The sequence below is a fragment of the Maylandia zebra genome, linkage group LG13 (assembly GCF_041146795.1).
Source record: "Maylandia zebra isolate NMK-2024a linkage group LG13, Mzebra_GT3a, whole genome shotgun sequence".
Classification (NCBI taxonomy): Eukaryota; Metazoa; Chordata; class Actinopteri; order Cichliformes; family Cichlidae; genus Maylandia; species Maylandia zebra.
This window is the reverse complement of record NC_135179.1, coordinates 5,822,319-5,835,098: the sequence shown is the minus strand read 5'-3', so window position 1 is coordinate 5,835,098 and position 12,780 is coordinate 5,822,319. Positions and strand designations below refer to the sequence as shown.

At 40.2% G+C, this 12,780-nt stretch overlaps 1 protein-coding gene across 3 annotated transcripts in view; it reads left to right on the top strand.

Moving 5' to 3' along the window:
• The window catches only part of atrnl1a (attractin-like 1a), a 325,816-nt gene that overhangs the window by 135,033 nt on the left and 178,003 nt on the right, over positions 1 to 12,780 (top strand). For all 3 annotated transcript variants that reach the window (XM_004553538.6, XM_004553537.6, XM_076891448.1), the window contains one exon: positions 8,146 to 8,198. In XM_004553538.6, coding sequence (XP_004553595.2) covers positions 8,146 to 8,198 — 53 coding nt within the window. The remainder of the gene's footprint in view (positions 1 to 8,145; positions 8,199 to 12,780) is intronic.

Sequence of the window (12,780 nt, the reverse complement as noted above, 5' to 3'; positions counted from 1 at the left end):
ACTGCCCAAGTTTAATACCATGTGTGGTCTTTTTTGTCTTGTTTTGTTTTGTTTTATTCTGTGAATAATCTGCCATAATTAAACCCATGAAATCCCAGCAGTAAAAACATCTTTCTATAGTAAAAAATATATATAATATATATGAGCTAAAATGTTTCGTCTTAATTTTATTTACCTTTGCTGAGTTTTACAAGATCGGCGATCACAGCTCAGCACTTGTCATTTGCTGTGTGTGTGTGTGTGTGTGTGTGTGTGTGTGTGTGTGTTGTGTAGCTGAGTCACCATTTGTTTTAAGTGATGAGGCTCTCCAGTCTCGTGTGGCCCCTATCTTGTTCCCATTACGGTTGTTTTAAGCAGCTTAAGTGTCTGTCCCCTTTTTGTGGGAGCTTTGCATCCAGGACTTTATGGTCCCTTGAAGAGTAAAAAAAAAAAAGAAAAAAGAAAAACATGTCCTCTGCCCATAAACTAACCCTCTTGCAAGTCTTTCAACTTCTTGCGTGTAAGAGTTACAACATTCAGTATATATGCATGTTTAAAAAAATCATTATTGATTGCTGCTTCAGCAAATTTGCTAAGTGTGTAATGTTTATAAGATTGTTTATAAGATTGGGGAAACCTGCAGTCAGCTGAGACTGAAGAAGTCACTTGGATGAGTGACGAAGCGTTTCTCCCACTGAAAACGCTACGTCCAGAAGAACAAAATCAACTTTTGGAGACTGTGTATTTTTTTTATTCAAGATTATTAGCAACAATCCTTCCCCTTTTTACAAATGTAATAATATAACTTTTTTTTAAAATATATGAAAGTAGTATTCATGTTTTGAATAGAGGAGATGAAGCAGGAAAGTCCTCCACAAGAGATGTTTCTGTGCATATGCTGCTGGTGACAAACTTTTTAGAAGAAACAACGTTAAAAATCTGAGCTCATATCACCAAATGCAGCCTACAAGTAGAGACAGCTACTTCAAAGCCATCCTATCTATAATTGGGGTCGCACTTGAATTTGTCCCAAAAGACGATATTCCTGCGCTGCAAAAAGATCCAGAGCAACAGAATATATGTTTTGAAAATACTATTTTTATAGGTGCCCCTTTTTTTTTTGATCAACAATTAGATTAATGACTAATTTAATTGCATGATTTCTGTTCGTAACTAACTCGGAACTGCACCCAGAATGACAACACCGCTAATTAAAATTAACCCAAACTCGCTCACAAAACCATAAAATCTGTTTGCATTTGTGTTTTTTCAAAAACATACATGACCATTTTTTTCCACTTTGCTGCAGAAATGTTCTGCTTGAATTGAAAATACAAAAAAATAGGACAAAAGTGCTTTCAGTATTAAAGGACCAGTCACTCACAACTTTATTTTGTGAGGCGAGAACGGCACAAAACAGCCTCGTCTAAAAGGAAAGCTCTCTCCATTTTGGCCTCCGCTGTGTCCGGCCTTGCAGAGCATTTGTTTGATAAAAGTGAGTGCAGAGTGAACACAGTGCCACATCATGAAATAACGGTGGTTAAATCCAAGAGTAAATTTTGTAAGAAGGCAGAGTAGGGCAGGTTCATGCTTCTTGTACCAGCTAACATATTCTTCAGAGCAGCTAGTGTAAGTAGTTGGAATGAATCTCTAACCTACGTTGTGGGTAGAGAAGCAAAATTGAAAATATTTGGAAATATAACCACAGCTTAAAAGAAGAAAACTATGATTAAAATGAGTGAAAGTACTTTTAAAATCATATTTGGCTTCAGATAAAGGCCCAAGGCAATTTATGACATTGTGTTTATCACAGTAAATCTCCTTGTGCTGAAATAGGCTTACTATATTCATTCCTTTGTGGCAGTTGGCTGGGAGCGACTCCAAAGCTTTTAAAGTCACAGAGTCCTCTTGAGATGACGCAGCTCCATTTACCAAGTCTCTTCTCTGGATTCAACACTTTTTAATAAGCCTCTTTCATCCTCTCTTAAGCTTCAGTTCTCCTTTTAAGAAGGGCACTTCACCTTCCTTGTGCTCCACTTTGCTTTGGCTTCTAGTCTCAGAGACTGGGTGGGGGGTGTATTTGATTCTTATGTTTTTTTTTTTCTCCATCCACATCATATCTGGTGGTCTATATGTAATAGAGTCTTGCTCATTTAAGTGGTTTTGAACAAATAATACAGAGGGCGGTACTGTGAAGCAGGTTCAACAAATCCAGATTTTCTTGGTTATCCAGAAACCTAATCAGGGTTAACCCAGACTTCCTGCTTCAGGCTCTGTGTTTGATTACATGTGCATTTGCAAGGGAAAAAAACAAACAAAAATATACATAAAAAAAACTAAAAGCATCTGACTGAACTTGGATCTTGACTTGGTAATTACACCCAAAAGCTAATCGCGTTTTTGCTTTTCTTTGGTACTTTTGGGTCAATATCTTGTTGCACCACTCAGGCTGTCCTTAACATTAGGTCTTGGACTCCTGCTCTGATATTGTTTCTTAAAATTATGAATTTATTGTTGTCTTACTGATTTTCCAACATGGTCCCAAATCATAATGCTACCTCCACCATGCTTCAGTTTGGCTCAGTTCCTGGCATTGGTGTGCCATGCCTTTTTCTCCAAATGAGTGTTGTTTAAACAGAACATTGTGGTGTTGTGGAACATCCAGGTGGTGCTTCACAAACTTGACATCTGTTTTAATTAATGGATTAATTTTTTAAGCAGTCATTTCTTCTGTTTCCTTCCGTGTCCTGGGTAGAATTCTTTTTCAGTATGATTTTTACCAAGTTATAGAAATGTCTGCAGGTGCAGGTTTTGTTGTTACTTTATTTCATCTTCACCTTTTCAAGGATTGTATATTGTGTACATCATGCCTTCTCCTAAAGATTGCAGCTGTCCTGTATTTACTTCAATTGTAGACAATATATAGTTTTTAGAAATGCTTTTTGGGTCTTTTCCAGCTTCATACATCTTTAAATTGTTTCTTGTAAGGTCCTGTGAAGGTTTTTGTGATCGAGACATGGTTCACACCAATCAGTTTTTAATGAGCGGAGCTGTAACCGGGATTTGTGTGTCTTTATTTATAGGCAGGGCACATCTACAGCCCACTCTACTAGTCTCCTAATTGGAACAACTGACACCAAGTTGCTTTTTGAAAAGTATCGTTTGAATCCATACTGTTTCACGGGTACTTGGGAACCATTGTTTATCTGTTTAAAGTCTGAGAGGGCTTTTCCTCTAATTTATTAGAGAAGAATCTTGTTGCTGTTTCTTGTTTTATTGTTTTCCTAAACTCCTGATTCAGGATAAAAGCTCCGTGAAGCTGCTATGGTTTAAGGCCACGTCCTTGGCCAGGGTTTATAGAAGAATGAAATATTCAGCATCCAGCATAGCTCTGTGACCTGCTGCAGCGCTACAGAAGAATTCATAAAGACCAGCTGTAAACTCGACCTGCTCTCGCCTTCTTGTTCATGTAGCCCCCCCTCGCCCATTGTACTCTTGAATGTTCTTTTTAGGCTCTATTTTCTTCCCACTAACTGTCTGTGTTGTTGAACCCTCCCTCCTTAATCTGTTGCACTATGAATCAGTCATTGTTCTGTGGAGCTCTTTGGATGATTCATTGACCATATTTGGCAAAGCTTGTCAGTAAGCTGCATTTGATAGCAGCTGGTTTGCTTTCTCGCTCTCTCTGGTCAAAATACAGGATTCATCAAGTCATTGCAATATCAGTAAACACCTTATTGTTTTTCATTTTAAAGTCTTCCAAATGAATGTCCTATAGAGCCACTCACCCACTGACACAAAAGAGATTTTTCACTCCCTCACGGTGATGCAAAGAGCCTTGAAAGCCTTGGCATTATAATAACAATTATATTTGCTCTTATCACATTTTTTACGGTTCCTTTTCCACTGAGCCTGCACTGGCAGTTTAATAACTGTAGCTTTTGTTCTGTTCTGCCAGGCAATAATTTACTTATCTGTGGCCTAAGCTGCTTCAGGTACACATCATCCATCTTGGCACTTTAATGGCTTTAAAAGTATGCACATCATTTCCTGATGATAACAGAATAAAACCTGTAACTCTGACGTTTTTCTTCTATTACTTCTACTTACGAACTTAAAACATACATTAATTCTCTGTTTATGTTTGATTTTTTTTTTTTTTTAGTTTTTAGGGACTTTTTGTGGACCTAAAGGTCACAGATGTCAGCAACAGCCAATTACCGCCCATCAACAGATGATGCATGCATTTTAAAAAGATGTTAAAAGTCTTTTTGGTCACAGTGAATCCGCCTAAATGTCAAATGAAGTCCAGATAAAAAGTGAAACACAGACCCTGATAAACAATTTATTGTGTCACAATGCTTTTTGGAAAATACGTCCACAATGACAGCGGCTGTTGTCTGAAAAATGAAATGTCAGGGTGTTTGTCTCTTGCCATTGTCAAAAATATGACGAATATGTTTCCTTCTTTGCTTTCCACTCAGGGACCTTGATTAGAGTCAGCCCAGACAATCCAAGACAGAAATTTCAATCTGAGTGACCTAGAAGAGTACAGATCGAACCTTTGAGTCACATTTGAAAGAGGTAGTATTTACCATAAAGCACTGTGCTTTTAAAAGTCTGTCTACTTCAATATCAGTCTTGAAAGATAGCAAAACACTGTCAGTGTCTGTTGCTTGCCTAATGTTTTGTCTGAGCTCTTCTACAAGTCTTGTGAATTTTATATTTATTATAATTGAAGAAGTTCATCCTCTGGTCAGTTTTTGATAGATTAATCTGTCATTACTAATCCGTCACAACCATTGTAGCAGAATTTACATTTGCCATAATTACCACAACTTGCTATCATTCTGTCTGTGAAAGTTTATTGGTCCACGGGCACCTTCTCTGAGTGATACTCAAATAATTTTTATTTATATCCGTAAAAATGATAATATGTGCTATGTGTAGTGTGATGTACTTGAGCTACCTGTCGCAAACCACTCTGACTGACCTGGACGTTTTACTTTCTTATCCAGAAGCATTCTTTTTCTCTATAATGGATAATGCTGAACTGATTCCACTTTACAGGCTGTAGCTGGCCAGTCTGTCTGACCAGTTAACATCCTGTCTTATCTAGGTAATCGTTAAATACAAAAACACAAAAGATAAACAAGGTTGTTCCAAAGTTTTCCACCCCAGCCAAACCCGAACAGTTGTTTGAGCTGACGTGGTACTCTAAAGCGTGATCGAGAACAGCTACGCTATTGTCCCAGCTATGGATCTGAGTGCAGCAGTTGCTTTTCAATGTTGTCTTTTCAAGTGATGTGTTTTTGTATGGATTTCCAGTGTGTTCTCATCCCAGGGCATCTAATAGTGCAGATTTGTTCTCTGTTTAGCTCTTCGGCTTATGAGGGAGGCACAGTTTGTGCCCTGTTTGTGGCTTTGTGTCTGATTTAGGCAAGGCAAGGCAAATTTATTTGTATAGCACAATTCAACAACAAGGTGATTCAAAGTGCTTTACAGAGACATTAGAAACAAAAACAAATAAAAAGCATGATTTAAAATTGATTAAAACAAGCAAACAAACAAACTAACTAAACACACACATTTCACACCTGTTCGCGCGATCTGAACCCTTATCGTAAGGGGAGCTACCAGTCCTTCTGTGGACGAGCTACTTTCTATTTTAAATTCCCTGAATTTAAAATACTCTCTAGACCCAGTCTAGACCCAGTTTACTGTTAAGGTTGCCAAAACAGCTTTTTTTATATAATGGAAGTGAAGCCAAAAGGACACCTTGAGCAGTTTCCTTTGGACTTGGATTGAGCTGGGCCTCTATTTGCATACAAATCCGCCACATTTGTTCAGTTTGTTCAGAAATCTAACCTGGTGACCCACTGTTTCTCGTGCATGTGCATGAAATTCTTTAGGATGTGGAGACATTGAAGACTTTTGAAGAAACTGGCTCTCTCATCAGCGTTATAGTTTGAGGTTTTATTTTTGGTAATTATGCATGCCTGCTTGTATGCGTGAGTCTGTGAGGCTCTGGGAAATAGAGAGCACGCAGCTGATTAGAGAGAATTATCGGGGGAATTGGCCTCACAAAAAGCTGGCAGAAGACGAGACACACACACACACACACACACACACACACACACACACACACACACACACACACACACACACACACACACACACACTTTAAGACAAAAACACCATGAGACCGGACAGTGTGCGCACCGCGGATGACATCAGTGCGCACACTGTGTCTGAGGAGGATGTGCGGAAGTGCTTCAGGAAGGTGAACGCACGCAAAGCTACTGGTCCGGACGGGATTCCCGGCCGCGTCCTCAGGTCATGCGCGGCTCAGCTGGCTGGAGTGTTCACGCACATCTTCAACCTTTCCCTCTCTCTGTCTGTAGTCCCAGCCTGCTTCAAAATGGCCACCATCGTCCCTGTACCCAAATCCTCCACCATCTCCTCATTGAACGACTGGCGACCTGTAGCCCTGACCCCCATCGTAAGCAAATGCTTCGAGAAGCTGGTCAGGGACTTCATCTGCTCTGCACTACCCGACTCACTGGACCCTCTACAGTTTGCATACCGCCACAACAGGTCCACTGATGATGCCATAGCCCTGACACTACATACTGCCCTGTCACACCTGGAGAAGAGAGACACGTATGTGAGGATGCTGTTTGTAGATTACAGCTCAACATTCAATACCATCGTTCCCTCGAAGCTGGACAGGAAACTGCAGGATTTAGGACTGAGCAGCTCCCTCTGCAGCTGGATCCTTAGCTTCGTGTCTGACAGACGCCAGGTGGTCAGACTGGGCAGCATCACCTCATCCCCCATCACACTGAACACTGGTGCTCCACAGGGGTGTGTACTGAGCCCTCTCCTGTACTCACTTTACACCTACGACTGCACAGCCACTAACAGCTCCAACATCATTGTGAAGTTTGCGGACGACACTACAGTGGTGGGTCTTATCACCAACGGTGATGAGACGGCTTACAGGGAGGAGGTCAGCGCCCTGACCCACTGGTGTCAAGACAACCATCTCACCCTCAACGTCGCAAAGACAAAGGAGTTGATAGTGGACTTCCGGAGGTGCAGAGAAGTACACACCCCCATCACCATCAACGGCGCTGCTGTGGAGAGAGTGAGCAGCTTCCGGGTCCTTGGCGTACACCTGGCTGAGGATCTTACGTGGTCAGTACACACAAACAAAACAGTGAAGAAGGCGCAGCAGCGCCTCTTCTTTCTCAGGAGACTGAAAAGATTCGGCATGAGCCCCCGTATCCTCAGGACCTTCTATCACTGTGCCATTGAGAGCATCCTCACTGGATGCATCACCACCTGGTATGGCAACAGCACCGCCTACAACTGCAAAGCTCTCCAGCGAGTAGTGCGGTGCTCTGAACGGATAATTGGAGGTGAGCTTCCCTCCCTCCAAGACATCTACAGGAAGCGCTGCCTGAGGAAAGCGGGGAGGATCATCAAGGACTCCAGTCACCCCAGCCATAAACTGTTCAGACTGCTTCCATCAGGAAGGAGGTTCTGCAGCATCCGGTCCCGTACCAGCAGACTGAGAGACAGCTTTTTCCATCAGGCCATCAGACTGCTGAACACGTCATAGACACCTCAGCTTCATTACTGGAACTTCAACATTATGCACTCCACACTGTATATAAATGCCACTTGTTTTGCACACATTCAACTCTGTATATTTTATATATTTTATTATTATTATTATTATTATTATTATTATTATTATTTTATTTTATTTTTTTTACTATTTAATTTGTAAAAATGTGTACACACACACATACACACACACACATGTAGGAAAATATTTAGTATACACATCCAGAAATGCATACACTATTATATATTGTACATATATTTATTAGTTTCAGGTTGGCCATTCTTGTATTTTGCTCGTTTGTGTTGTTGTGTTTGCACATCTCTGTTGCTTGTGGGGCTCGCACACAAGAATTTCACTCGCATGTGCTGTGCCAGTGTGCCTGCACATGTGATGTGACAATAAAAGTGATTTGATTTGATTTGATTTGAAAAACTTCATGCAAACTCAAGCTGCGTTGAATGCAGATGCTATTATTCTTTGTCTCACTTATTCTTTTCTTTGTACCGGTCTCTTTTTCTGTGTTGTTGCAGATGTGACTCAGAGAACCGTTACCTTGGTAACCCCCTTCGAGGAACCTGTTATTGTAAGTATCCCGCCACCGATACACCTGAGTCTCCCTCGCCTGCGCACATCCATTCTTACCTTGGTTAATATGTCAGTCTGTGTGCATGTTTTGTTTCATTTTGTGTCTCCAAAAAGAAAGGAAAGCATCCAGGAAGCGGACACAAACCCTGTTAGTTTTCATTATTTTACGTGACCACAGAGTAATAATCTTAAGTAATTACTTAATTTAATAAAGTAAAAGAAACTTGCTTTATTTGAACTTTGTTGAAACTTACTGCAATGGACATACACTTCAGTTGGGCAAATGTGGAAATTAGTGATTAGCTTTATCAATCACACATACTGTAGCTATGCCAAAGGGTGACTTTCAGTACAGCTTAGAAGTGTCATTAAGTACATTTCATAGCATTTTGGTGAAAAATTGATTGTAACTTGAATACAAATTTGCATTGTTGTTTACCAGTTGTATCTAGAATGTTAACTGATTTAATCTCTATGAGCAAACAGAGCTGTAGTAACTACAGAGGGATGCAGTTGATGAACCACAGCCACAGGCTGGGTTTACATCACGATCTGCCCTGAGAATCTTCTTGTTTGCAGTGACTGATAGACTGATAATACTTTATTCATCCCGAGCGAAATTGGGTTAAGGCTGCCAGCCGTGCCAGCGCCATCTTACCATGCATACATTACACAAACATCACATGGGGAAGACAGGTCAGAGAGGTATAACAATGGAAAATGCACAACATGAGGAAAGATGAGGAGAAAAAAGATTGGTAGATGTCGTTCAATGTCCTCCATCGAGAGTGTCGGCAGACACACAACGCAACCGACCAATGCGTGTCCGGCAGCAAACGTCTCCGCAGGACAATCGGGCTCTCCCAAGCCCAGGAAGGTGTCAATTCCGTTACGGGACCAGTTGATCAAATCCATAATTCTTTAGGTTTTCGAGAACAAGACTGAGAAACTCTTTGAGGCTTAGAGAATAAGCGAGACTATGCAAAAGACATGAGAAACCAAGCAGGAAAGATAAGGGAGAGGGAGAAGGAGAAAAGTGCGAAGAGCCAAGAGAGCAAAAAATAAATAAATAAATAAATAAAAAATGATGGAAATGATGATGGACAGGTTGACAGAAAGGCCTGGAAGGGCTCTCGTGGACTATGATTCAGATGATGTTGTGAGCTGTAGTGAGAGCTGGGAGCATGTGAAAGTGAGCCTGGAACGATGGAGGTATGAACTGGAGAGAATAGAAGCAAGAGAGAATACATGTGGAAATGAGAGGAGGACAGGTCTAACAGGCTGCGAGGACTAGTAAAAGTAGATGAATTTAAATATGTGGTTCCAACTATTCAAAGAGAGTGCAGACAGGGTGGAATGGGTGGAGACAAGTATCAGGGGTGATTTGTGACAGAAGCACAGCAGCAAGAGTGAAGGGCAAGGTTTATAGGATGATAGTGAGACCTGCTATAAACAGGTTGCCTCTAAACTCCACTATGACCTCTAAACGGAGCAGAGCAGTCAAAAGAAGATGAATCTCTTCAAGAAAACATGACCCTATTTAGGTAAAATGCAAATGAAGCTTTGGTTATGTCCCTTAAAATTGAATTTTCAAATCAAATTTCTGGCCCTGACAGAGAATCACACTTCCTTCCTTCCTAGCATGTCATGTAGCAGGTTTACCACAACTATACATTCATTTGAGAGTCTAGTGGGGTGATTGATTTTCAAAGAGTAGTTAAATATTTTCCAGCGAATATCTGTCTATCCAGTACTTTTGGCTCAAAATGGACATTCTTAGTTGGTAGTAAACCTTTTGGTAGATGTTAGTATTGAAATAACTGCATCACTGTGTTGTTTTGCCCTCTCGTGAGCAAAAACATGGTATGAACCTGAAGGTTTTCTCATAAAATAAGAGTCAGATCCAATTTTAACACCAATATGTGCCTCACTTTTGATTGTGAGAGAGGGTCCAGTTATTGTTATTTATTTGCTTGACCACAAAACCATCATATCTACTGCATGTCTGGGGCAAATGTAGAAATATTCCATAACCATCTCTCAGTAGTTGGACTCATATATTGAAGTTTTGAAAAAGAAACCGCGAACACCATCTTTGTGTAACAGTTGGTTGCAAATATTTTCCTACTTTTGAAATGGATAAAGAAACAAAGTTTTGTTCCGCTCCACAACTTTGTTTTCCTGCTTCCAGATGCTAGCAAGGATCACATTGACTTATCTCATTTGCAACAAATTGCTGGTTTTCCTTTCAAAGGGCAAACGAAGGAGGAATGCTGCAGACAAAACAGATGTTTTGTGGCACACAACCATTCTCACTCAGTCTGCATCTTCTCTGTCTCTCTCGCAGCCACTTGTGCATAAATACATACACACGTTCAGTCTATGAATTGCCATCATCGCTTCTTATATTATAACACACTACAATCAAGTTCAAGTCCTGTCAATGTCAATAACCCTCTAGTTTGAGTGAGGCTATCATTGTTTCAATGAGGGAGGCTTGAAAGGATACAGCAATCAGAAGAGTCATGCCATCAATTGCACTGGTAACATCAGAAATGCCTTTGATCGCAAAACAAGGTCTGTTGAAGAAAGGATAGCGGCATACTCTCACCTTTGCTGCTGGAAAACTTTTATCGTGATATGCTTTGACTGAGCGGTTTGCACCATTGTGCCCTTCAAGGAAAGGCAACAGTCAGTTAAAGAAACAAACCAGCTAAGATTTTGGAAATTAATTATTTATTGTTAAACAGTTTGATCACACTGCAGTTATTTTTGCCTGGAAAGAGGGCAGTTTGCTTTGAAGGTACATTCAGTAGCTTTTTTGAGGATTTTAAATAGGAAAAAATAAGTTATCGTCTTGTACATATACTCTATACTGGCAAAATTATTCACTTATCAATTAAAACTATTAAAATCAGGTGTTTTGATCACTTCCATAGCCACAGGTGTAAAGAGTTAAGCACCCAGGCATGCAGACCGCTTCTACAAACATGATTGAATTACATGCTCTGTGAATTCCAGCGTGGTATTCACTACTAAATATAACACAATCAGCTGTTAGCAGTATTATAACAAAGTGGAAGCGATTGAGAACAAAAGCACATCAGCCACAAAGTGGTAGGTCACTTAAAATCACAGAGCGGGGTCGGCGGATGCTGAGGTGCATAGTGTGCAGAGGGCACCAACTTTCTGCAGAGTTAATCAGTACAGACTGCAAACTTCATGTGGCCTTCAGATTAGCTCAACATCACTGTGAAGAGAGCTTCATGGAATTGCTTCCAGTGGCTGAGCAGCTGCATCCAAGCTTTACATCACCAAGCACAATGCAAAGCATCAGATGCAGTGCTGTAACGCATGCTGCCACTGGAGACGAGCAGTGGAGACGTCTTCTCGGGAGTTAGAATCATTTGGCGATTGATGAGCCTTTTGATTGATGAGCCAATTGAGGTTCTGTACTTGTCAGGAGAACAGGACTTGTCTAACTACACTGTGCCAAATGTAAAGTTAGATAGAGAGTGTTGTGTGAGTTTGTTTCTTCAAGAGTTAGGCTCAGCTTCTTAGTTCCAGTGAAACGGACACTTAATGGTTGAGCATACCAAGACCTCTGGGACAATTTTAGGCAGATGAGCAAACACTTTTGGCTATGTAGTATAAATTGAGTAGTGTGTGATAACATCTTCCAACAAAATGATGCATTCTCATGAACTTCAGAATTAATCTGTGATTCAAATTCCTTCCACTAAATTGCTTTTTATTTATGTGGCTAGAGACTGGTCAGATACTTAGCACCTTCAAACTCAAGATATGAAGGATCATACCTATGTTTATTATTTAAGAAGGGGTCCTCTTTATCCAAGGAAGTAATGATGTGAAAGAAAGAGATAATGAGACCAGGTTAAAAAAAAAAAAATCTTCCTCCTCAGTTCAATCCTCATCTCCTGAACTGAAGTAGAGCTCTACAGGGAGTGCAGAATTATTAGGCAAGTTGTATTTTTGAGGAATAATTTTATTATTGAACAACAACCATGTTCTCAATGAACCCAAAAAACTCATTAATATCAAAGCTGAATGTTTTTGGAAGTAGTTTTTAGTTTGTTTTTAGTTTTAGCTATTTTAGGGGGATATCTGTGTGTGCAGGTGACTATTACTGTGCATAATTATTAGGCAACTTAACAAAAAACAAATATATACCCATTTCAATTATTTATTTTCACCAGTGAAACCAATATAACATCTCCACATTCACAAATATACATTTCTGACATTCAAAAACAAAACAAAAACAAATCAGCGACCAGAATCAGAATCAGAAAGGGGTTTATTGCCAAATGTTGAGCAGGTTTACAACATTAGGAAATTGCTGCGGTGCTTCAGTGCAAGCGTAGTGTCATAAATAGCACTTAAATAGACATGAAAAAATAAAAGTAGGAATAAGAATCAAAAGTGCTACGTAGAAAGATATGTGCATGAGATATATACATGAGAATAAGAATTAAGAGTGCTACGTTGAAAGATATATACATGAGTGCAGGTGGTGATCCGTGCCAAACATGGAATGATGCAGTGACACAGCGTAGGGT